Source organism: Coturnix japonica, chromosome 12, assembly GCF_054131305.1.
Source record: "Coturnix japonica strain WE chromosome 12, WE-NBRP24, whole genome shotgun sequence".
Taxonomy (NCBI): domain Eukaryota; kingdom Metazoa; phylum Chordata; class Aves; order Galliformes; family Phasianidae; genus Coturnix; species Coturnix japonica.
In genome coordinates this window covers 14103861-14130576 of record NC_140674.1, presented here as the reverse complement: position 1 = coordinate 14130576, position 26716 = coordinate 14103861, and the positions used below count along the sequence as shown (strand labels likewise).

The following is a 26716-nucleotide window of genomic DNA, read 5'->3' as shown; positions in this document are numbered from 1 at the left end:
AAGAGTTTCCTTTGCTATTTTTGGGAGTGCCAGTAAGCGTTGTTTCCTGGAAATTTTCCCCCAACTCTATAAATACCATCGGGGACTTGCAACGGTGACTAGTTTGGGAAGTCAACACCATGCACTTCCTCAACACAGTTAAGCAGCCCCGCAGGCAGAGAGCTCAACTTCTGCAAAATGATTAATTCTCTATTGGCTTTTAGAACTGCTGTGCAATTAAACTCCTTGAAAACTGACTCCCTGTTGCTTAGGCTTACCCTGTGTCTTGTCAGAGTTGAAGGGATGGGGATCTGCTGGAGGATGAAGCGAAGCGTAGGCCTCAAAACTTGTGGTAAATGGTGTTTCTTCTCAGTAATGGGCTCATCAAATGGCCCCAGGTGACAAACAGACAAAATGTTCCTGATAACCACCCTTCACTGTCCTGGGACTGAGATTCTCATAGATCTTGATTTTGTAATTGAGTCCTTGTGCTTTTTGACACCACTGTTTGCACCAATTTTTTTGTGCTCCGTTTGGGCACATACCAAACCATTTTGTAATTCTTTGTGTGATGCCCAAGGGAACACAGGGCCTAAATTCATTCTGCAAGTGTAGAAGGAAAATTGCATTGGGAGCTCAGGTTTGACACAGCTGTCTTACGTAAAAATGAATTTATACAGACAAGGGAACACGTGAAAAAAGCATGACCCAGGTAAAATCACAGCTGGCCTGCATCTCTTCCACTGTCAACATGGATGTGAGACCACACAGTCGTAACAGGTAATGTATGAGGTGCTACAGTATGTTCGTCTCCTGCTTAATCCATTCAATGAGGCTCTTTATTCTTATGCCTTAAGTTTGGATTAAATTCATTTGATCCCATTTTCCCTGCCAACAGTGGTCCTGCAGAATGTAAGCCTGTAATCCTCCTCTACAGCAGAAAAGGCTGTTGGATTTATAATGTGGGAATGCTTGACTGACTTTTCCTAGCACATCAGCACTCAGTGTGTGTTTGTAGGAGCAAGACGTGTCCTTTGATAGGGGGAAATGACCCCCCAAGAAGCAGGAGGTTGGAATGGTGGGTCTCCAGCCATTGCATCTCTAAGTTTTGTTGGATTGCTCACTTCCCTCATTAGGGTCTTTCAGAGGAAATGATTGGTTTGGCTGAGCCTGAAAACTCCGATATTTAAAATACTTCTCCATGCCTGTAAACTACCCTCGTTGGCCAGACAGAAAATGCTTCAAACTTGGCAGCTGACCCAAGGTGAGAGCTGTGATGCATGATTACAGCTGAGCTCTTCTTCCCTACAGTCACTGATAGTCTTCTTGAATAACTGCTGAACCACTGCACCCCTCTTCTGTGTATTTGGTGCTTTCCAGACGCGTTCCTGAGACAAACTAATGGTGGCTCCATTTTCCTGATTATTCCTCAGATGGGAAGACTATTATCTTCTCTCTTCTCATGTGACAGTGCTCACTCTTAATCTTGGCGCTCCCTGCTTGCATGTGTCTAAAAGTGCTCTTGCTAATTATCCCTTTTGCCCCGTCAGGAATGTGTTGTGTAACTGTGGTGGGGAAATAAATAAAAGAGAAAAATTTAGCATCGCAGTGACTATTTTGAGCGATGAGCTTTCGGCTGTCGCATTGGTTTTACCCATAGATACGGCATGTCCAGTACCTCCTGTAAGCTGACCGACCCTCATGGCATAGGATGGGCCTCCAGAGCAAGAATATTCCATTTTAGGAACCAGTCAGATAAGGCATGGGGTTGTGTTTTGTGTACACTGCCAACTGTTTGGAAACTAAAATGCTATGAATTCCACCTGTGAAACTGGAGGCGGAGGGAACGCAAGTTGGAAAATCAGGGCCTAAATGTCAGGACCGAAAGGTCACATTTTGGCGGCCGAAAGCTCAGTTGTCACCACAAACATGGGTCTTCTGGACAGGAATTGTGAGGCTCCATTTATCTAATCCCCATGTACCTGCCCCAATATGCTCAGCTCAGTTCACACTCCATCCAGAGATGTTTTGCTACCCGATTTGCCCAGCAAAGTGGCTCAGATCTTGGCAGTCGAAGTCTCCCTTTCTCATTTATTTTTCTCCTCCTTTCTTGCTGTGAGCAGTGATGAAGGTTCTGGGAACTCAGGCTGTCACTGGGATGGAACTTTCTCCTGTAGCAGATTTGGCTTTGTCATGCCCAGAGCAATGAAAGCTCTTTGAGAGGAGCCATAAAACTCATGAGGCATCAGAGACAGCAGGAAGATGCTTCTCATATAAATAAGCATTTAATTGCAAAACCTTTTGGCTACTTAGAAAAATGATTAGTCAAGTCTGTTGGAAGGCAGAGAATGTCTATTTGTGGGGATGAGGGAAGGTTTGATCACCTCAGAGTTCTTAACCTTTTTGTTTTCTTCTCTCATGCAAATCATAAATGATTAAAATGGGGGTGCGTTTTAAGTAAGGTTTCTGAAGAAATCTTGGAGCGTTCTGTGCTTCCCCTGTGTTAATTATTTTATATGGAATGATTACTGTTTGCTGATAAATCACAAAGCATTTCTTTGTGAGCCCCAGAATTTTAGCATGGTATTCAAGAACAAAGTCTTGTGTTTTATTGTCTCTTGCTCAGCAGTGCCACAAGGTGACGTTTCCTTCAGGCATTTGAGCAGCCCAGTTGCTGCAAAGTTTGGTCAGCAATGGTTCCTCCGAGTGGTTTTCCATAAATGCAGCTGTCTGGACCTTGTGAATAAGGTTGTTATTTATGCTCAAAGACAAACTGACTGTATCCAGATCCTTCTTGTCAGGGTTGGCCCAGTACAGCTGAGAAAAGGCACTGCCTGCAAGGAGAAAACCCTTTCAGCTTTAGCCAGTTCCAGTTCATCGGGGTTAATCTGCATTGGGACACAGATGTACTTCAGCTGTGGGCTTATTTTAATGGGGGGAAAATTTGTAAAAGACCTCTAAGATCATCGAGTCCCACTGTCCACCTAACACCAACATTGCCCTCTAACCCATGTTCCTTTGTACCACATCTCCACGGTTCTTGAACACTTCCACGGATGGTGACTCCCACACATCCCAGGGCAGCCTGTGCCAATGCCTCACCACACCTTCAGAGAATATTTTATTCCAAATATCCAGCCTTCTCTGCACTGAGCTTCTCAGACCTTGTAAGCAGTAGTAGTTGGGACATACATGGGCTAGTGTGTTTACATTGCCCGGGTGGAATACACTTGGTGCTGGGGGTTTAGGTTGTTGCACTGAGGTTTCACCTGGTCTGTATCCCATCAGTTCAACGTGTTCTTCATCAGCACTGGGACCTGATGAACCAGGCACATCTTCACAGGCTTCACTGACACGAATGAAGCTGAGAAGTTCTAAGTAAACAACCCTGTCTGGGATCAGCAGATCATCTTTGTGGCATTTCTCGTCATCTAAACAATAATTCATTAAACATTTAACAATTCTTTTGCTGTGTAGAAGAAAAAAAGAGAGTTGGCACCTTCCTTTAGTACTGTTTGGTGGGTTTTGTTTTCTTTTGGAGCTTTCTTTTTATTATTTTATTTTGAAGGAAATCAAGTTGATAAACTGAAAGAAAACCATGTTATTACAAAAGCTTGAGTGCTTCTGAGAACATTTAAAACAAGGATGACTAGAATTGACCTTTCCATCCTGGAGCGAACTTTGAGTGTGTTCTCCCTTTGGCATTTCTAATGATAGACTTTCCATCTGGTCTTTGCTTAAAAGCTGAGATGCAGCTTGAGTTTTTTCACATTAAAACTGTGCATACTCTAAAATTAATCCTCTTGATCATTTCACTTCAGGGAGGGAGTGCAGAAAGACTGGGAATATTTGCTTGTTTTTAGCAGCTCCATTCAGGCCTTCTAGCAGCAGATTCCTATTGTCTGAAATGAAGTCGTTTTTGCTTTGGGGGAACCCTGGATTCTCCTCTGCTTGAATTTGGAGAGATTATTCATCTTATTTAAGAGATGGCGGGGACCCTGCTGGGGTGCATGGGGTGGATTAGTGGAGGGAATTTGTGGTCCTGTTATCACTGGTAATGCTGTCATTTCTATCAGGCAGATTCCTGGGTCCCACTTTCTCATTCCTGGAGGTTAAGACAGATGTTGTTGCTCTGAATGTTCCCCCTTTGGTCAGTCTGGGTTGGTGTCCTGGCTGTATCTCCTCCAGCTCATTGTGCATCCCCAGCTCCTCGTGCATCCCCAGCTCCTCTCTGGTAGGGTGGCAAGAGAATCATAGTATCATCAAGGCTGGAAAAGACCACTAAGATCATTTAGTCCAATCATCAACCTGTCACCACCATACTCACTAACCCATGTCCCTCAAGAAGCAGAAAGGCCTCTGGCTTTGTGCAAGCACTGCTTTGCAATTGCTGAAACATTGCTGTCTTATCAGTGATATCCTAATCAAAAATCCAAAGCATGGTATCATATGAGCCTGCATGGAGAAAATTAACTCCATTCCAGACCAAACCACAAAACCCATACTGATTCTCCACAGCTGAATGTACAAGAGTGACATCCCAGTAAACTAATGCTTTGGGGAAGAACTGGGAATCTCCAGGGATGAACTAGTGCAGCCATTCAGCCTCATTTCAGCAGAGGCTTTGGGGAAAGTACATAAACTGATTGTTTTGCCTAGCAAAGCATTTCAAGGAGTGCCCAATTTGATGCATGCTTTGTAAGGCCCCATGGGACGTCTCATTTAAGCATGTGCTTGAACCGATGTGTGTAACTGAGTCTATGCTGCACGTGAGCACGTGCAAGTGGAACATTTCTCTGGGTAACATGTAGGGACTTCAGACATCAGATTTGTTCTTTCCATGCTCTGAAGCTGGGTATTACCAAATGTGTTCTCTTCCTTCTTCCCCCTGCCACCCTCCTCACCCTTCTCTTCAACAAAGTTCTCAAAAATACATGTAAGTGGGAGATTACTGGTGAGACATCCGTTCCTCAAGTGTTGTTCCGGTGGGAACAGCAGAAAGGAAGCCTATTAGCAAAGCCATTTTCCTATCAGAACTTTATAGGGAGTGTGTGCAGAAAGCATATGTTTTGTGAGATTCAGGAGGAGCAGAGGTTGTTTGGGGTTCTTGGCAGAGAGATGCTGTGCTGAGGGGTTTGGTGTTTTGCTGCAGGTACTTTGGTGACCAAAACTATTAAAACAATGGGAGGGAGAAAGGATGTTGCAAATAATGGAAGAGAACAATTCTGGCACACGTAGCTTCCTCTTCTTAAAGCTGCTTTCCCCTTGAGGCAATATATCTTGCGACTTATGGGAAGGAAATCTTACGGTATAAAAGGAAGTCTGAACTGTTTACTCATGATTTTCGAAGCATAGAAGTGTATTTCTTTTATGAAGAGATTATATAGGTCCTGTTCCCATATTTTAGGGAAGCTTATTATTTTTTTTTGAGATGAATCTCCAGAAATAGAACTATGGGATAGTTCCTTTAACATAATATTTGCATGTGACTTATGTTAATATTTCTAGAAGCCTGGGGGATGTAGGCTCAGCAAAGTGGAGGTGTTCAGAGAACAAAACAACCCAAGTTGGTGCCTTTAGCACATCCTGCTTGGCACACAGGGCACTGGAGGGCAGCTATGAATTCATGGGGATGTCTTTAATGCACAAAGCTGTCTTATAATACCCTCTGTGTCATGCCAAAATGCAGGGTCCATACAGAAGTTTGCAACCTTTTTTCCCATCTTTCAGGGTTCTTCTGTCTTCCTGTTCCCCTCCATTAAAATACAGGCATGGAGAGAGAAAGTGGTGGTGATTTTCTGTGATTCACACAAATAGTGAAGTGCAGATAGCTGCAGTGGGCATATCTGAGGAGGGATATTTTGTGCAAACCCCAGTGGAAAAGCAGCAAACAAAAAAAGAGGGGAAAAAAAGAAGCTGTACCAGTGCAACTGACTGCATCACCCAGAATCCTTCAGAAGAATTTCTGCATTTTCTGCAGAGTACATAATTGAAGGAGAATTTTTGATAAAGACTAAATTGTGTACGGACATGAAAAATTCAGCAGGGAATTTAAGCCATTTCCAAACCACATGAAACATTAAACATTTCACTCAAGAATAGCTTGAAGATGGCATGCATCATCCCAGGCTTTAAGCAGTCATCTGATTTTTCTCTTGCAACTGTTAAATATATAGTAAAGGGGAGCCAAAGTAGATTTTATCTTCTTTCTCCTGATAAGTGCAGAACTATTGCTTTGGAAAATGTTGCTGGCTGACCTGAAGCATACCTTAGTTTTCCCATCTTGGCCAGGTGATCTTAGCTGCAATGTTTCCACAAGTGAAGGTAGATATCAACGCTGAGATCACAGCACGCTGTTCTGTGCTGGTGCTCACATCCAGCCTTGGGCTCTCATCTGATGGCTCTCAAAGCAGCCATCTAAATCCACCGGAATTAAAGATTTTAATCAAGAGAGATGCTAATCACCATGACATGACGTGATATATATGTGACCTGATAAGGGCTTAGAGTAAATCCATCAGTCTCTTGAAAACAGAGAGCACTGTTTCTTATGTGATCTTCCACAGCCACATCTAAGCTTTGCCTAGATGTGGTATTGGATTTTAAAGCTTTGTTATGTTAGCGTTTTCAGATATGAAATACGTCGAATCTACGTTCTGTAGATTAATTTTGGCTGATTTCAGATAATTCTTAAGTGTGTTTTTGATTACTTCACATTTTCTTTGCAGCCCCAGTACCTAAATGTTCTGTTTTCTCATTAAATAAGGTATTCCTCACTGAGGTGTCTTTCATCAAAGAAACCAACTATGATTATTTAATTCCTCTAGGACAGAGCTTTTGAAAGAGCTACATGAAACTGTAAGGCAGTCACTTTGGAAGACTCTTCTCTTGTTCTCTGAGCGCACATTCAAACAATATATCCTTTTAAGCTCTTTTCTTAGAGGTTACGAATAAGTTTGGATTTGGAATAAAGATCAGTCACCAATCTGAAAATGAATGGATTTGTGCTTTCCTACAGTAAGACTGGGATAGAAAGAAAACGATGAGAAATTCCTCACCTAACTCAATTTAATTCTTTGTCCAGAGTTGTCCAAGTTGCAGCTCTGAGGGAAAACCAGACCTCAGAGTGAAGATCCCAGAAGTCCAGCCTTGAAGCTCGAGCAGTTTGTTACTATGGCTTATCTTTCTTTTTTTCCCCACAACATTTTCAACAAGAATACAATCTCTGGCCTTTCCAAGAAAACCACAATCTGTGCAGAAGATTTTAATTTTCTTTCACATTTTTCCTTTTAACAACGTCCACAAATATTTCAGTAATTCATTTTCTGCAGCCTTGGTGATAGATAAACGTTTTAACTCAAGCTGAAATTAATCTCACCCAGGTTTCTCTCCACCAGATAATTGACCCTGCTTTTGGTGTGGTGTGTTGCACTGCAAGGGCCCCCTTCTTGGTTTCTGCTGTTTCCCCTGGCTGCTGCCAGACCTTAGGACTTGTTGTCTGGAAGGGGGGCACCTTATGCTCAGTCACAGCAAAACTGCCTGTCAGCTCAGCAAGTTGCTTCCTAACTTAGGGGTCTCTGAGCTGCCAGGAGGCCAGTGTAAGGGAAGCTCAGTTCCTTTGCTGAATTATGCAAAAATGGTAAATTTTAAAGCATTTCTGCTTAGAACGTGATGATAACTGCACATATAAATGTGTATAATAACTTTGAGATGCTGGATAATGTTCACTGGTCAGGAAAGCTTGTGGATCAGTGTTTTAGGGTGAAGTTCACCTCAAAGAAGAGAGCCTGCATCATGTTTTCCCTTCTGCTTTCCATGCTATTCGAAAGTACTGTAGAGAAGATGTGAAGCATCCCCTGATACCTCCATTATTCTTTGTTTTGTCATAATCCCATTTCTCTTCTGTGATCTGGCTAGATCATGTGAAATGTTAACAGCAGATAGCAGCAAAAGGAACCAAACTTCATCCACAAAGACCACCATCACTATATGTAAATATATATGTGAATCTGTACGTATTTATATAGAAATAAGAGTCTACATTTATATATGGATATTTTGAGCGCTAGTTACTTGGAAAGAAGAAAACAGAAATTAATTCTGTTTGTCCAACATTTGATTTTATCTTGCATAATCTTCAAGGATTAAGGATGTAATTTTATATTCAAGCATTATACTTGGTGAATGAGAAAGAAAACTATAGCATGAAGAAAATCTAGATAGCTTTTCTGCTTCCCAATAGCACTGATTAATTGCAACAGAAGAAAGAAAGAAAGCCCATGCTGTTCATATTGCTGGAAACAGTGACATATCTGATAAAGACATGTGTTCTGCTTTAGTCTGGAAGTGTGGATGTTTCTAAGAGTTACACATGGACAGGAGGAACTGCAAGAGCCAGTTTGGAAATCAGCTTACATTTTCTTGTTCAATTTATCTATGAGAGCTGTACATGCAATTTTTCACTGGGTGGTTCTGTTCCAGTCTACCAAGGCAGCCAGCAGGCTCTGAGAAGGGGATGCCTTGCAGGATGGTGGACCCCGCCATCGAAGGAGATGCTCCAGCTGCAGCAGGGGTTTTGTTGTCTCTGTCTATTGCATGCTGGGCTGGCAGGATGGATCCAGATGTCATGCAGCATGGGCCACTGCTGGCTCTGACATTCAAGCCAAGGCAGCAGCACATTGAGTTTCCTCTGACAGTCACCCTCAAAGTGGGAAAACAACACACAACAAAACAAAGGCAATTAGAAGCAAAAGATAAGTCTGAGATTGCTTAAAAACTGCTGGCGTTAGCTTCTGAAGCTGGAGGAAGTCCCCTGGCAGTCAGGAGCTCTGGGAGATGGTTTTCCTGATCTGTGCAGTGTTTTCTATGTCATCACTTGGCAAAGGGAGGGCCTGGTTGGTGATAAGAAAGGATGCTGTCCCCATCTTCCTCTACTGGGAGAAAGCTGTGATGACCTGTGGTGCTTTGTGTCGAAAAAAAAAATAAGAATTGTTTTCATTATAGCATGTCACAACAGCCAGAGAGAGAGCAATCTACAGCCAGTGATATAACTCATTTTTAGGACTCCTTCACAACAGCCTCCTTTAGTAAATAAATGCCTTTGTCAACTGTCGTCAGGAGCTCTTAGCGATGAACAAATGAGTTTAACACCATAATCTAATAAACAAACAGATAACCATTTTCAGTTTTGTTCTGAGTAATACCACACTTCTCTTGCTGAGCTGCTTCATGGAGCTTTTGCTCTTCGGAAGCAGAGGGTGTATGTGGGAATGTGATGCGATTCTCATCTGGGGATGGAGTTTGCTCTTCTGACTTAGATGCCCTGATCTCCAGCATATTTCCAGTTGTTTGTGTTGAAATCCTTCCATCTCCGCAGCCTGTTTTCTGTCATTTTCTAAAATCATTTGGAACTACTTTTGCCCCTGTTTATTTGACCTGAGCAGCTGCAGCTCAAAGTGGGGTCTCATCATACTAATTACTGCACAGACCAAGTCAGGCTCTCCTTCCACATACACTTGGTGGAGAGAGAAGGCAAAGGAAGGCTATGCATGCTCACGGCACAGTGGGGTTAAAGTGATATGTCCAAAATCTATAGCAAAGAGTGGCGCTTAATCCTTCTCAATTAATTCTATGACTATTCTTCTTGCCTCCATTTTAGCTTAGATTTTAATTAGCATTTTCGTAGAATCATAGAATCATTAAGTTTGGAAAAACCAATAGATCTCTATTGCGAAGAGGTTGACATGAGACATTAGCAAGAATGCTTCATCACCACAGTCATGCAGAAAAAATAAGTAGAAGAACCAAAATGCAGCCTTGTAAAGATGTTAGAAGTTACTGATACTTAGCGCTGCATATTGCAAGATCACTGTGTGTAGGACGTGGATAGAGGAATGCTAACTAGCTTTTTCCCAACTCTATGAGCACTGGGAGCACAGAGGCCTTGGGACATCACTTGCCTTTTGCTGGGCAGGGTTCATGGACAAGCCAAGGTAACCACATCAAATAAGCGATGTTTTCACAATGGGCATCCAGCGTGGCGAAGCAGCTGAAGTTTTGCATAAGTTGGGGAACTGAGCCCTTGTTTCCTATTTGTGAGCTAAGTACTGCCTTTGCGGGTATTTGCGAGGGAGGTCAATGAGTTCTAACGTGAACCAGAAATGAGGGGGGATTTTCCCACTGGTGAAACCTTCCAGGCCATGCCCAGGGCTCCAGCTTTGGTCCCAGTGGAGGACGTGATGCTGATAAACTCCAGTTACCTCTGAGAGGTGGATAAAACAGCTTTGGTGCTCCCGTCCCTGCTCAGACCCAAACATCAGCATGGCCGTGTTTGGATCTCTGTGCTGGCACTTGCCCATGCGCTCCTCTGTCCCCACCTGCAAGCTCTAGTGATTTTTTTCTGGCTCCAGTACGGCTGGAAGAAATCCAAAGTGATTCCAGCAGAGCTATTTTGGGTTTGAGTTCGTAGGAGGAATTGTACCTGGAGGTTTTGAGTTAATCGCACGGTCATTTTTCCTCTGTATATTTAAACACAGAAGTTAATTAACATTTGAAAGTTTCACAGGCTGCTTCTTTTCATTATCTCAGCAAGCTTCAGTAAAGGGCTGCGTGACGGGAGGCTGATAGCCACGCTGAAGTTGTGCAGATGGGAGGAATGCTGGGGAATTGGTTCTGGCTCATCCCAAGGGTTGGGCAGTTGGGCGAGGGGATGGAGGTTGAGGTGAGGAACATGAGCCGCCATGGTACACGTAGCCGACTGACTTACAGTGTAGTAAACAGAATTAGCAGATGATTGTTGGCATTTGTTTCTTTTATTTGAAGAGAATATTTTAAGCAGGACTGCGATTCATAGTCCTGAACTGTAGGGGACTAATGTTCCTGTTCTCCAGCTGGGAGAAACTAATTCAACATCTTGTGTTGTAAACACTCACTCATTTTAACTGATTACACCTCCAATGTTCCTCAAATCACTAAAATTACTAATTGCTATTCCTTACACATCAGAGAGTGAATCCTGAATAATTAACCCCAAATAAAATTAGATGAATTGGCCCTTTTAATTAGAATCCCTGCTGCTGTTTGTTCTGAGCTTCCTTTTCTTACCGTTAAGAGACTTTTAGAATGATTAAAACTGTTTAAGACTTAAACAGCCAGTGACCTTTTAATACAATATAAATCCATAAAAGCAATATTTCAGCTTGCAGGTGGGGAAGTAAATTTTTAGTGCAACTACGTGACAGATTCAGTATTCGTTTTTTAATGCTGTAAGATTAGCTGGCGGGGGGTGTTATTTTTTTTCTTTTTTTTCTTCTTTTTTTTCCTCCCCCTGCTTATTAAAGTAGTTTAAAAGTCATTCAAATGATAGAGTTAGTGATGGGTAAGAACGGGGTAGTTTAAAACAATGCTTTGGATTGGCTTTATTTTAGGGATGGGCCATGAATGTGGTGTATGTATAGGTCAGTTGCATAGCTGCTGTGTCATGGCTTGACCTGCACTGATGTGCTGTCAGTGACCACCCGTGACGTGATCTCACAAAGGATCTGCCAGCACAGAGCATCATTTGCACTGCGATAGGTGCTAAATAAAGATGTTACAGGAAAATGGACATTATGGGAAATGTAATGAGTGAGAGGATGCAAAGTAGGTTGCATGTTCACACCTGAGGGTCACCAGCCTACGTTTAACTATTGAGCAGTGTCACTTTTGCAAGATGAAATTTTCAGGAGCACTTTGGGATAGGTCAGTGTGCTGCAGGACTTTACAGTGGTTGTTGTGGGTGTGGGGAGGAATTCCAGGTGAGCTCAGTCAAAGGGATTTCAGCCCAGCTCTAGATGAATTAGGTTCTAAGTGTAAATGTTAATCATTTTACCATGGATCACCCACAAATTGCTACCGTTGGTTTTCTGCAGTAGAAGTTAAATACTTGACCAGGCAATGGAAAATGACTGCGTCTGCTCAGTGCTTTCCAGAAGGCAATTTGTTTGGATCAGAAGAGAAACACATCGGTGGGGGTTGCTCCATCACTGTTTGTGATCTGCTCTCTGACTCTCTGACTCTCTGACTCTGCTCGGTTTTTCAGGTGATTCGAACCAATTCTGAACTGTCTTCAGAGTCGGCAATGATGATAAAGGGTTGTTTTCATTTGGAGGAAGAAAAATGAAAACCATCTGGGCAATCTTCTTCAGATGTCAGGGATCTGAGAGCACCAGTGTGAATCCTGTTTTGTTGGTTGATAGATGTCGTTAAGTTATTGTTTCAGGGAAAAATATGATGTTTTGCTATTTTGTGTTTCTGAGGGTTTTCCCCCCAAATGGGAACATGTGAGATCATCTTCATGTCTAGAAGTTTCAAAGCTGCAAATCTTGATGCCTAAACAACTGTGTCAGTCAATGGGGGAGGCAATTACTGTGCTGCAATCCATTTGCTGACTGGCAGATCTGTCTCCCTGAAAACAAAGACTTAAGGCAGCAATGCCTGATCATGCTCAAAACACTGTGTGCTGATGCACTGAGAGGTTTGCCTGTGAGTGAGAAAGGTGCTTGCTGCATTGGAGAGGGTGTACATCAGCTGGTACAGGTACCCAGAGGGCATTGGGCATTGGTGATCCTTGAGGTCTTTTCCAACCTTAATGATTCTAGGATTCTATGACACCACTGAGATGGAGCGTGAGCTTTCTTTAAGATTTTTCCTCCTTTCCTTCCTGAACTGAAGACCTGTTTCTTCCACATGTCATCTAACACTGCACTGTTCAAGACCTGAGTTTTATGGTCTTTGGATGCTTCTTTCTCTGCCTGAGGGAGATTCACAGCAGTGCCAATAATAATACAGTAACAGCTTTCCCTCTTCAGTTTCAGAGAAGTTTCTCCTTGAGCTCATTGGGTTCTATGGCTGTGTGTGGGAAAGAGGGGAGTGCAGTGGTGGAATAAATAACTGAAGCTGTGAGGGAGAAGTCCGTCTGTTCACAGGAAAAGGCCAAACATCTGCAAGGTCCCTCCAGTTCATCACACATCTGCTTTCTACTCCTGAGCCTGAAACCTTCCCGGCTGCCTTTTAGGGGAGCAGAGCCAGCTGTAGGGCTGGGGTGCGGACAGCCAGCTGCCTCCTGCTCCAAGGAAAGAGTTGTCTTCCAAGCTCTGAAAAAAGGGCTCTTCTCTTTGTTTCTGTCCTTTTGCTCTTTTTTTTCTGAAATATCTTGCCAATATTTTTTCCTTTGGGAGGAACAGCCCTTCCAAAGGGGCAAAATGATATTTGTTTTGAATTTGTTACAGCAGTTGTTGTTTTCCCTCTTAGCCTTCTGTTTACGCACAAACCCTGCCCTTTCCCCTATCTCATCCCCTTCGCCCCGTTCTCTACCTAGATTTAGGATACTTGGAGGGTTGTAATGAAGGAGCGTGGCTTGGCAGGGCTTGGCAGGAAGATGAGTCTTAGGCTTTGGAGCTGGGTCTAACCGGAGAAACATCATCTAAAGTGCCTTCTCAGGGAAGTGCATATCCGCTGGAGATGAATTTGTTTGCAAAATCGCATTGGTTTGCTGAAGGTTCATTTTCAAAGCAAAGGAAAAAAAGTTTGCTTAGAGTTCCAGCATGGCAGCATTTTTAGCACGAAACACTGAAGTTGATCATTTCAAAATACTTATTCCTTTTGTTTTTACTCCGTATTGTATTTCAGATGATTTGAAATAGAAGGCTGGATTCATTCTAGAGCAAGATGTCATTGTGCTTTTTTTTATGTGTGTAAATCGGTCTTGAACTCTATAATTTCACAAGCCAGTAGGTTTCATAGGGTTTTGTGTATTGGAGCAACATGGTTGTCTTAAATTAGTTTTCAATGTGTTGTTTTCAAACTGTCTTGGTGCATCTGTATTTAGGACAGTTTTTTCTTAGGGATTCCAGAGTTTTTGGTGTGGGTTGTTGTTCTTGCCATGCTCACTTAAAACTGGGAAGAAATTGATTTCCTGGGAAATAAGATCCCTGAAAGTTCTAGAGGGGGTTGGTGCCTTTCAGAAAGCTCACAGATTCAGGAGGTTTGAAATAAATAGAACAGAAAAGCTTCCCAGGGCTGCAACCCGTCCTTCTTCCCATGGCAAAGAGCTGAAAGGTGCTCCTGCTGCCCATGCCCTGTGAAGCTCAGCCCTACGCGTCCAACAACCCTTTTTGGCAGCCCTATCCAGAGCAAGGAATTGGAACTGCTGCTTGGTCACTGGGGATGGTGCTGGGGATGCAATGGGAGGCAGGAAAATGCTGCATCAAGATGTGGGGGGTCAACAGGGAGTCCATTTCCTCGCAGAAAGGGTTAAAACCCTCCAAAAGCCACAGCACCAAGACACTTGAAATAACCACATTTTGATTCACTTACCTTGAACTTCTGTTGCAAATGCACGCAGGAGAACCTGCAGTAAACAGCTCTGCTTGCAGCATAAAGCTTTATGAGAAGGAATAACAATATACCAAAGTGGTCCAAATTAGAGGTAGCTCCCCATGTTCCGTCTTTGGGAAGTGCTTTCAGAGCCTGCTGTCCTGCTGCCCATGCTGCTCTGAAGCTCTCTGGGAGAGGTCTTTCCTGGCTTCATGGTGTGCTGCTTTGTATTTGCATCTGCACCTTCAGTAGCTTAAGACAATGCAAGTTTATAGTGGAGATATTTTATGCATCAGTCACATGTGAAAGGGGGTTGAAAGAGATGGGTGCTTCTGAGTTTGCAACTGGCCCACCGCTTACTTGGCTGTTGTCACTTGAGAAGAGCCTGTGAATTTCCCAGCAGTTCATTATGTGAAGGTATGAGGTCCCTATAGGAAAGAGAAACGCAAAGAGTGTGGCTGCCTGCCAGCAGCAGAGATGCAGGAGGCGAGATGAAGAACTTCATTTTTAAGCTGGCCAAACACGAAGGTCTCTCAGGCTCTATGACAGAGAAGAAGATATTGGCTCTCATGGCTCCAGCTGCTGTTAAACTAGTAGTATGTTGGAACTGTGCTTGGTTCTCCATGTCCAGCCCTCTGAGTGTCCTCTTCAGCAGGGAGTCCTTGCTTGCAGTCAGCATCTGGTAGTCTTAATGACCAAATTGCTGGCGTCATCTAGCAGAGGAGGGGACTGAATTGGGTGGGATCCATTGCAGGATGGATCCCCTGGAGGACTCCACTGGATGTGGGGTATTCATTAGTCCAAGTTCTTCAGCCACCTGCAGCAGCTTTAAATGAGATGTGAACTTTAGTGTGTGGAGCTGCATGCTGCTGCCTTCAGGCGGTGTGGCAGGTCACCTGTGGTTCTGCTGGGGTCTGAGAACCACTAAGTAGTCTGTAAACATTACTGAGCCATCATAGCCATCTGCAGCAGTGAGGGGTACAGCTGAGTAGGTAGTGTTTAAATGATGTGTTTACTGCCATAGAGGCACAGCTGTGAGTGTTGCATCCTTGGCCCAATCATCAAGGACCTGGTCCATCCTCCTCGCCCTCTCAGTGTGCCTGCTTTCCTTCTGGGCAGCAGAAAGATACTCTGAAATGATGTGGGGAAATGCTGGTGCTCTGTGATAAGCCTAAGTAAGTTCTCTTGATTCTCTCTCCTAGGAGACTTCCTTCCTCCACCTCCACCTCCTGTTGATGACCTCGGGAATATCACATCACAAGGTGCCTTCCCCCCACCGCCCCCTCTGGATGATGTTGCTTTCAATGTGCAGGTAAGAAGACAACAGTCTTATTGGGAGCACAGAACTGATTCAAAAGGATTATGGAAATAAACATATGATAATAAAACTAGGTGGCAAAGTTCGGTGGTTTGAAACGACGTGTCAGGAACGACCAAGTCAGCATTAGCAAGTTCTGTTTCCCAAGTAGGGAATATTTCCATTCAAGACTTACTGGGCTATTAAAGGATTTTTCCCATCCAGCCTGAATTAGAAAACTAATTGCATTCTGCCCTTGTGATAGTGGATGGGGGTGAAACCTTCCCAGAATGAATTGTTTTTTTGGAAGGGCCATCTCCTTCCACTGACTGTGGAGAGACTTTAGGGCAGTAATCTGATCCTAAAAGTGCTTTGTTAAGATGCCTAAAATTAAATGAAGCAAATAATCCCTGGCTCAGACTCCAGTGATGTCATTGGAACTCTGCTTTTGCTGGGTTGGATCTTCTAGATTGGCCATGTGGATGAAAGCAAAACTTCTATGATGTGATGGCTTGTGCCGTGTGGGTGGGAAGGCTTGGACACCTTTGTGCAGACATAACAGGCTCACCTGGTGTGCTGGTCCTGCTGTGCTAGGTCAGGAAAGCTGTGTTCAGACCACAGAGAGAGGTGGTCAGGGTGATCCAGGAGCAAGGAGTTGAGATCTTGTCACTGGCAACCAGAAGAGTTTAGTTTGTTAGCTGAGCAAAAAGAAGGCTGTGGTTGCCAACCTATGTCTGGGGAATGAACTCTGGGGAGGGAGGAGATCTCTTTCTGGAGGGCTTCCTGTGATCTTTTGCCTGTAGCAAAGCATTCAGATGCTACCACAATGTCCAAGCATGTTTCTGCAGTGGGTTCAGCATTGGAAACATCTTTGGAGATAGAAGGGGTTGAAGACAATTATGTTCTCCGGTGCCAGGAAAGGATATGGCCCCTGGGATGTGAGCCACGTGAGATGCATGGCTTTTGCCAGCCTTGGGAGAATGAAGCAATTCCCCAGCGACTATTGCTGTGTCTCTAACTCTCCAAGAAGTCCTTGGGGAGACAGGCACTCGGATGTGGTCCTGCTGCCTCCCTGCTTCCTCAGGGCCTGCCACAACCCAGGAGGCTTCTCAGAGAGGAAACCTGGCCATGTTCATCAAGAGAGGCTCACGTCTTCTGATCCTTGTGCCTCATTCATGGGGCCGAAGATGTGCCTGAGCTGCATGGGGCTCTCACTGGGACTGGCATGTTGGTAGAACCAGCAGCTGGGCTGGCTCTGCCCACTGAGCTCATGAAATTGCTATTTGTCACACCCTTTCTCTCTGACTTTGGGAAGCTGAAGCTGGAACAGTGTTAGCAGCGTTGGGTTTGGCAGGCATTTGGTTAGAGCTGGATTCCTGAGCAGGACAGCCTGGCTGGGGGGATGCAGAGCCTGGAGGTGCAGAATCTCTGCATGCCACCAGTGTACTCTGAGCAGCTAACACTGAGCCCCATTCTTCATCTCTGCTCACTCATCTTCTTTTTCCCTTTCCTTTTGTTTCAATCCAGTGAAAGAGATTGGGAGCATAAGTCAGTACAAATCAGGATCTCCTACTGCAGGATCAGATCCTTATCTTGTGGGAGCAGCAAGTGCAAGAAGGAATGCTGTGGAGTTGGGGAGGAAAAGGGCAAATAATAGAAACACAGAATTATTATGATTGGAAAAAACCTCTGAGATCACCAAATCCAACCAAATCTCCACCATGCCCACTGACCTTATCCCTCAGTGCTGCATCTCCATGCTTCTTGAACACCTCCAGGGACAGTGACTCCCCCAGCTCCCTGGGCAGCCTGTGCCACTGTATCACTGCTCTTTCTGAGTAGAAATGTCTTCCTAATATGCAATCTCTGGCAATTGTGAGAGCTGTCTGATGCCTGTAGGTACTATGTGCCTGCAGAAGTTGCCCTGCAGATGGGGCAGGGTGAATGGTGGCCGTGCTCGTTGAGCTGCTGGCCTTCAGATGCTCCTTTAGGACAGCTCAGCATAAAGGCAGCACTCTCATACACGTGTGCTGGACTTAAGGTGGTTCTACTCTTTGCCTTCAAACCCCATCATCTCTTGGCCTCAGTTTTCTCTTTGTTGAATGCATGTGTCAGAGCCTCTGACCCCATGGCTGGGAGCAGGACTGAGGAGTTTAACCCCACGTCTCATTGTGAGCCCTCCAAACCTGCTCCAGAGCTGGAAATGTATCAGCCTTCCTACAACAGGACGTCCTCTGGATGGCAGAGCATTTCATTCCAATGAGAGCTTATGAAAAATGTGCACAGTGGCTCCAGGTAAAATTTTTTACGCTGTGTGTTGAGGGCAGCAGCAGATACATGGTCAGTTTATTATCATTTCATGCACTGCTGTCTGACAGCTGAAAGCTGCACAGATTATTGCAGTTTAAGTTGTAGCTTGTGGAACAACAGTTAAAATAATAATGCCCGGTTTTCATAGGGCTGTTTATCTCTGGATCTGTGTTTGGACAGCGGAGCTGGCTGCTTAGGATTGGATCCAAAAAGGTACTTTAGTATCTGACTTACCCTCTAGGTGCCGGCACTGAGGTCTGGGCCACGAAATACTTTTGCAATAGATTTGGCCTTTTCCTGTAATTTCTGTTTGTTCATCCAGATGCATCACGTTCAGTCTGGCAGCAGGGCCGGGGAGAAAAAGGGGAAGGAAATTTCAACTCTTTTCCTATTAACTGTAATGTCTCGGGGAGGGGGGGGAGAGGGAGTAAGAAAAAAAGAACGAAAAAAAAAAAGAAGAAGAAGAAGAAAGAGAAAAGAAGGTTTAGTTTAAGAAGCAGAATGCTGTGCTGTAGATGGGATCAGCTGTGTTGGGAAGTTCCCCTTCGGCCAAAGGCAGTGGTGATGGCAAGGGCTTGTTCCGAGGGTGCGGTGATGGTGTGTTTGACAAATAAGGACATAGCAGAGAGGCTTTTGCCACGTTGGCTTGTGCTCAGTTTAAAAGGGAAAAAAAAAAAAAAAGTCTGGACGGGAAGAAAAATGAAATCACTGTTTGTCAAAGGGAAATAGATAGATGTGGGAGGCAGGGAGATTTCTTTCTTCTTCTTTGCCTTCTTCTCTCCAAAAAAGCACTCTGTGCAGGCTGGGGAAAGCACGGACGTGAGCAGCTCACACAAGTGCCTAGCTCTGCTCACAGCGGGATCCTTAGTAAGAGCAGTGGCTCTTTGGGATGGGACCTGCACGGGGTGATGTGAACAGCTGGTCTCTACTCTGCCTTCCCCATAGGACCTCAGGCTGAGTGCAGCAGTGGGGGCTGCAGCTCTCCTTGAGCCTCTGCTGGAACCCCCCAGCTGTCCTCACCCTCAGGTCCCGCTCCTGGAGCAGCCAAAGCTTTTGCTGCTAATTACCCCCAGGTGCCGTGTCTGCAGCACAGATCTGATGCTCATTTGGGACCTTAGCTGAAATCTAAGTAGAGACTGTGCTCAGCTCTGAGATTGCATCTCCCCCGACAGCCCCCGGCCGTTATCAGCATGTGTTTTATTGACGGGCCACAAAGCCCTTCACAAAAGAAACGCTGGTTTGTGCTTGATAAGGAAGCTGAAGCAGAGAAAGTGATGTGCCTTGGGTCACCAGGCTGACCAGCTGAGAACAGTGCCCAGATCCTATGTCCTGTGCAATTGTTGCCTGCCTCTCCGTGCAGGTGCTGCTGCTGCCTTTTCCAGGAAAATGTTTTGGTGTTTTCAGTTTGGAGCATCTATTTTGAGAAGGGAAGAGCGTGGGGTATTGCCTGGGATCTCCCATCTTCTGCTCTCCTGGGCTCTGCCTGCAGCGGGGCTTGCTTGTAATCGCCTTCCTTTGAACGCTTGGAGAAGCCAAAAAGACCAAAGAGAGCAGAAAGTGTGTTCAGCCTCCCTCTAGTGCTAGATTTTGTTAATCATCAGCTTTATAGGCCTGGGCTTAGGTCCTTGCTAGCGAGGAGCATCTGTGCTGCTGACAGCCACTGTGCTCCTGCAAGGAGCAGGCACTCCTGGAGCCTCTGTGGTTCGAGCCCCACTCTGTGCTCACAGCTTTCAGTTGCAGAGCCTGTGTCTGCAGGTTTTTGTGGCTTCTAACCTGATTTATTGAAATCCATGTGATAAGCAACTGCCTTTTATCTAAATTGAAGCCGTGTCCAACAGTATAAATAAATTACCTGGTGATGTTAGCCCTTTTATTCAAACCTTAGCTTTGCAAGAATGCTTTTGATCTGTCTCCCTCCTTCTGCCGTCCTCGTGTGTTTGAGGCAGGGCGATGGGCTGTGTTCTGAGCTGGGCTCCAGCAAATCACATGCGTGTTCCCTGCATGGCTGAGTGCTCACCGGCTCCCTGCAGGCTGGTGAGTGTTTGTTCACTTATAGGGCTGTCTGGGCACTAAGGTAAGAAAATCAGTGATACAGAGTCTGTATATGTTGACAAATATCTGGGTATCTCATATACATGCATATACAGAAAGACAGTAAGTATAAAAAATACATCATGAGCAGGGATGTAGAGCAGGCCTGCATGTTATGGGGGAACAAGCACGCACATTTTATCCCCGCTGCTTTTTTATCCCTGTCTGTGGGTAGCGTGACCGGTAAATGCAGGATCACAAGCGCAGAGGAACACTGAGCATGTCTTTCAGTCTCCTCTTGATGCGGCCCATCTTATACGCATGTTTGTTTTACAATGCCAAACCACATTCTATTTTAAATCTGTAATGAACCTCTGTTCCCATCTATGTAACTTTCCAATCCGTACTCTCTTCAGAATAGACAAAGATGGTTATTATAAACCACAAATTTTACAGAAAGGGTAAACTGGAAAAGTTTTAATTGTGCAGCGTGAGCCTGCCATTCATCTTTCTGCCTGGCTATTAATATCTTGGCAATGTTATAGTGCAAAACAGCCTTTAATAGCTAAACCTCTCGGCAAGGACTACAAAGGAAGCAAGGATCCAAACAGTTAACCGGTCTCATTATTTTCATCATGGTTATTATTGCGTTATTTAATGTATTTGTTCTGGTATTGTTTCATGTAGTAGCAGAGGGCTGGCTGTGCCAGGACCCGTGCTGCTGCACACTCAGGAGCAGAGCTGTGCTGGGGCTGTGAGATGCTTTCAGAGAAGGAACAGAAGTGGCTTTTGGTCATGTGCCATACGGCGGGTGATGAGGTGTGGGAGCAGAAGAAAGCAGCAGCTAATACGGAGCACATGTAAATAAGGGCACGGGCCCATCTAAAAGGTTGTAATGGGAAACAGGTCGAGGGATTGCTGATTGTGGGGTTCGGAGATCGTGGAACTGCAGAATCATTGTACAGAGGTTAATCTGTGACCTGGGTCATCCTCTCATGGACAACAGAATGTGAGTAAAGTGGGAGGCACGGAGAGCATGCAGAACAAAGTGGTAATTTGGTCCTCTCAGTCTGCAACAAACAATAGGGAGCAAAACCATCACTGCATCCAAGGTAGAGTTATTTAAACACATGGAAAACAGGTAGTGAAAAAGTGGGAATTCTCCCATCATAGCAAATGAGCTGAGAGATAAGCAGAGTAGGAGCTAACGTGATCAGTATTGAAGGCTTTTACATTCTTCTCCTTTCTGGATAATTTAAAGAATAGCACCAGTTTCACCCTGTTTTAGATCTATGTCTGTCTTTAGCATTGTGGGTATAGGGAAGGTGTGAGAGTATCAAATCTCCAAGAATGGAAGTGGCTCAAATGCATGTTTTCTTCTGTATTATTTTGTTTCCATTACATAAAAACACCAAAGCTTTGCCTGCCATGGCAGGTGGTTTTGGTGTCAGGAAGGGTTGTTGTCTCTGCAAGCAGTGTGCAGCAAGTGGAGAGGTGGTAGAAATAGCAGCAGAAAGTGTTGTTGCAGCCAGAGCTGAAGGAATTTGTTCCAGGACAGAGAGGCAGGCATGGCTTTGAATGTTTGTTGCTATTACATTCCACCTTTGCAGGACCATTCCTCACAGTTGTAATTTTCCATTCTGATTAGCTGATGAAAATGCAGGATGTTGATTAGCTTTAATGGGCAAAAAACAGGTAAGAAAGAGCATCTGGAAAACATCACATCATGTTTTTAGGGCTTTGTTTTCAGTTGTATGAGAAGTAAAGTAGGAATGTTTGGGAAAGCTGTAGCAGCTCCAAGCATTGCTCAAGCCAGCCAGCGACAGCACTGTCAGAGGTACTGCAGAAGCATCTCCTGTTCAGCAGTGCTAATCCACAGCTCTGTCCCTCTCCATCTTGTTGTTTCCGCATCTCAGTTTTGCCATGGAAACAGCCTCCTGTCTCGTCACATCCCAGGTCTGGCCTTCATCCTCAGCTCTGATACTCTGCTCATTCCTGACTTGCTCTCCCCACACCTGGCTCTGCAGATTCACCCCGTTCAGCTCTGCAGAACCTCTCTGTGTTTTCCCCACAGATGTCACTGCTGAGAGCCGTGCAGATGTTTGGAGTCAGCACTTCCCAGGGCTGATGAAAGGGCTGCCCGCCTGGGGCAGCATTCAGTAGGTGCTGATGCTGGGTGAGACTTCTATGGAAATTTAGGCTCAGGATATATTTCCTGTGCTGAAATAAATCCCATTTGGCTTCTGTGGCTGTATTTGCTCCAAGGAGCAGTAGAGTTCATAGAGTCATAGAATGGTTTGCATTGGAAGGGACCTCAAAGGTCATCTAGCTCCAACCCCCTTGCTGTGGGCAGGGTTGCCAACTGCTAGACCGAGCAAAAAGATACTGTCCTGTGGCCTAATATGTACTGGGGACATCACGATTTCTGACGCACAGCTGCTTCCAGGCATGAGTTCCTAATGACAACCAATAACTTCTAGTCATTTGTCTGCCAATGGGCAGCATTGAGACAAACCTTAGGGCTCATTAGGAAGGATCTGCAGGCTGGGAATTCTCCTTGCATGGTTTCAAGGTGGTCTTGGGGCAGATTTTGTGCCACTCAGATACTGTTTTTTCACCTCAGGTTCTTGTGCTTATCCGAGGCTGCCCCAAATGCGTGTACCAAGGCTCAGTCCAGGCTTTTCTCAGCTTGGACATACAGTAGATTTCTAACTTGATCTGTTCTCAGAAAGCCAAACCTGAGCCATCCACTTTCATGTAATTCTGTACATCCATTTTCCTGACACCTTGCCAGGCTCTATGGGAGATTCTCAAATCCTTGCAAACATTTTGGCACGTACCCCTTCCTGTTACAGCAAAACAAGCAAACAAATTCCAAAATATGTTAAATCTTTAACTTCTGTGCTCGGAGCTGATTCAGACTGAGAAAACTAAATGGCCAATTTTATTTTATTCATTTTATTTTTAGCGGTGATTTTATAATAGCTTCACAGCCTGCATTCAGGAATGCATTCTCAGATTCAGAGAGAGAGGCTTGACTGTGTGCTCAAACTTCATTAAAGTTGATAGAACTTGAGCATGTGTGTAAAATTAAGCAAAAGCTTATGTTTTATACAGTCTTCTTGCAGGTGACACTAGCAGCTGCATATGGGTTTCCAACATGTGATTAAATTCCAAAAGGAGTTTTTAAAAACAGTTTTAGTCAACCTTAATTTTCTGAAATTGGTAGCTTTAACAAAACCTATCTTTTTTGATTAAAATTGCCTGAGACGTGTCCCTTTTTAAAAGCTCTTCATTGAGCTGTCACAATATACTGATTTGTGTGGGATACAGTTTGTTCATGTAAATTTAATTTCCAGTTAAAGTGGTACAAACACAAAGTGATTTCAGCAGATATTTGGGAACTCTGCAGTGCCTTTGCTTTCATCTCCACAGATCTGGGGCCAGGCAGGGCCATAGGCTGCTTCACCCCATTATCCAGAGGGACCAAAGGCACCCGTTGACATCAGGAGAGGGAGAAATCTTGACAGTTAGTTCTAGCATTTAGAATCATCATAGAATTATTTGAGTTGGAAGAGACCTTTAAAGGTTATCTGTCCCAACTCACTGCACTGAATAGGGACACCTACAGCTCCATCAGGTGCTCAGAGCCCCATCCAGCCTGACCTTGGGTGTCTCCAGGTATGGGGCATCCTCCATCTCTCTGGGCAGCACCTCATCACCCTGCTTCTTATAGCCAATCTAAATCTCCCCTCTTTTAGTTTGAAACCACTTCCTCTTGTCCTGTCAGTTTAATTACCTGTGCTATTAGGCATAAGTGAATATTTCTGTTATTTGTAAACAGAATCTGTCTGGCTTCAGCTTGCTGGTTGTGGCATGTTTTCCTATTTTGCTGGATTGGACAGTCCTGCAGTATCTGATGTTTTCATTCTGGGAGGCTGCCTAGGTAAAGCTATTGAGCTGCTCAGTCTCCTTTATAAGTGAAACCCAGCGAGCTCTGTACGTGTCTTGTCGTCAGCTGTTTCTGCTTTTCTGGGGAGTCTCTCGAGTTTTTAAAACACTTCCTCCCAACCTGGACACAATATTTCAGTGTCAGACTCAACAAAAGTGTTGAAAGAAGAGAAATAGCCAGTTGTCAGCTCTGCGCATCTCTTGCTCTGATAGTGCACAGCACTGGGAAGGAGGGAGCTGGAGCTGGGCTTTTCTCTCTACTGCGTACAACTCCCTTTAGAGGGTAAGCTCCCTGGCACATCTCTGGGCACATTATTTCAGCCATGGGACTTGTAAAACTGACTCTTAGAGGTGGATCTTCCACATGTGGATTCCATTTGGATAGCTTTTGATGGAAAAGCATCTGAGATAAATCTTGTCAAAAATACGTGTCCCTTTTCTTGCCTTTCAGTGTCTTCAACCCATTCTTGTTTGACAATGCAGTTCACTTAAAAGTTTTGGAGAAGAGCTTAGGAGCTGGTACAATACTCATGAGAAGGAAACAAATTGGAGTGTAAAAGCTGCTCTGCTCCAGGGGAACGTGGCAAGAGAGCATCCTCACCTCCTCTTGTGGCTGCTAGGCTTCCTCTGGCAGAGCCTTGGACACCAGATGTGTGTGTGTAGGCGTGCGTAATTCATGGCTTGTCAGACACGTCCTGTGCGCTTGGAGACATTCTCCTCTTCCCTCTTCTCTTATGCCAGAAAAGGAAAGAGGAAGATTATGGCTTGGCCAGGATGAGGAGATAAAGGGATTCTCTACTCATGGCCATTGCCATTGGATCTTCCAAGAACGTAACTACCACAGAGTAGGAGTGAGTAGAAAGGCCTTCCTTTACTGCAGCAGACACCTAACGAGCTATTTGATTTCTATAATCGATTAAACTTTGTATTGGGTAATTGGTTATGGTTCCCATTGCAGGCAGATGGTGAAATATCCAATATCTCCTCAGCACTCAGTTGTTCTGGAAGCAGTGATACTCTGTGGGGAACATCAGCTCTGCTTGATGGCTAATTAGACATTAATTTGTGATGATATTGGAGCAGATTTTAAGTTGGCGGGAGAGTGGGCAAAGAAATGGGAAACTTTTAAGTCACCATAATTATCAATAACGAGTCCTAATGTGACTGTATTAGTTAAAGGGAAAAGTATATATTCCCTGCTGCTGTAAAGTTGGTTACAGTCACTGAAAGTCATGCTGAGTCAAAGGGGTTTCATGGCCAACTCTTATTGCCCTGCGAGCAGAGAAGTAGTGCTGTCCTGCAGAAGGCATAAAGAAAAAGTTGATATATTCCACATTATATCATATATTCTGCAGACGAACAAGAGAGTTTCACTAATTCAATTTAATTCCCAAGGACGAGTGATTGTAACTCCACTCGGAGAATATTAAATTGCCTTAATGGAAAAATAAACTGGTTTTATTCTCCCCCTTCTCTCCCCATCTTCCTCATTCAGCTTTCAAATAACTTTATGTGCCTCCTTAGTTTATTAATACACTTCTCATCTTGCTGCTGATTTAGCATCTGGTAGCACTTAGCACAGACAAGCCTCCCAAGACTTTTGATCAGACATGTTAAGTAAACTATGGGGGCTGTCGGCTCTGCTGCTGGCAGATGTCGGATGGTGGGACTCCTCCTCTCCATCCATCCCCACACTTCTTTATCAAACCCATCCTGTTGCTTTCATGTGCCTCTTCCTTGTGTGTTCTAGACAGCCCACAGTGTGAATATCCTCCTGTTGACAAAAGAACATGTGCTGTTTTGCTGGTTTTTACTAGTGCCGCGGTCTTGAAAGCCACGTTTAGCCTATGTTGAAAACTTCAGGACTTTCTTCCATGAGCAAAAGCCAGAGGTTGAAAGCCCCAAAAGGCCTTTTGCAGGTTTGAATGCCCATGGTGGCAACTGGATCCGGCATTTGGATGTGATGTAGTCAGGGTGATCGTGCAGTGAAATTGAAGGTGAAGATTTGATGGCTTGGGTGGTGATTTGTCATCTTCTGGCTTGTTTTGTCAGGGCTGGAACAGTAAACATAGAGAATGAAACAGCCGTTAAGGAGATGCTTTGGCCCAGTGGATTAATGTTCATCTGGTGGCCAGAAGAAGCTGGTTTAAGTTCCTCTCCCTGCCGGGTGCTCCCTCTACCTGGTTGCCCTGGTATCCAGCTGACAACAGACTCCTTGGGACAGGGATGTTTTCTCTGATATGTGAGCATTGCCTATCAGACCATCCTCTGGGGAAATATAAAACATCATTGCAATACAGATTCATAATGGGAATGAAGTCTTTCCTCTCCTTCTTATATGGGTCCCAGGAGGCTGAGTGCAACTGACTGTATTTTCTGTCATCTCAGCTCCCAGGAGGGAAGACGTGGGTTTACAGGTGTTGGTCCAAGCCCTGCACTAAGGCAATGACCAATTGATAATTTGCAGAGACTGACATGTACCCACCAACAGAAGGAGTGACTGCAGGGTGACAAGTGGCATACATGGAGAACAGTGGAGGCTTACTGGAGGTGTAAATGTGCAGAGCCAAATCAGATCAGCGAGTGTCAATAGGCCAGACAAAGATTTAAAAGGAGGAGCAGAGAGTATCATTTATTTAGTTATTCATCTTTGAAGCATCTTCATAGTTTTCTTTCACATGTTTCTTCAGTTTCCTTTGAAACCTGTGTAAACTCAGAGCAACCACAGTGTCATGCATCAGAAGTAGCTCCACAGCTCAGCAGCACATTCAGTGATGAAACACCTAATTTGTG

The 26716-nt window shown here is 44.5% G+C and overlaps 1 protein-coding gene across 3 annotated transcripts in view; it reads left to right on the top strand.

Annotated features, from left to right (window-relative positions):
• LPP (LIM domain containing preferred translocation partner in lipoma) overlaps positions 1-26716 on the top strand; it is a 274991-nt gene that overhangs the window by 90950 nt on the left and 157325 nt on the right. For 2 of the 3 annotated variants that reach the window (XM_015871614.3, XM_085513625.1), the window contains one exon: positions 15537-15646. In XM_015871614.3, the coding sequence (XP_015727100.2) occupies positions 15537-15646 (110 nt within the window). The remainder of the gene's footprint in view (positions 1-15536; positions 15647-26716) is intronic. The other variant, XM_085513626.1, reaches the window with a different exon arrangement.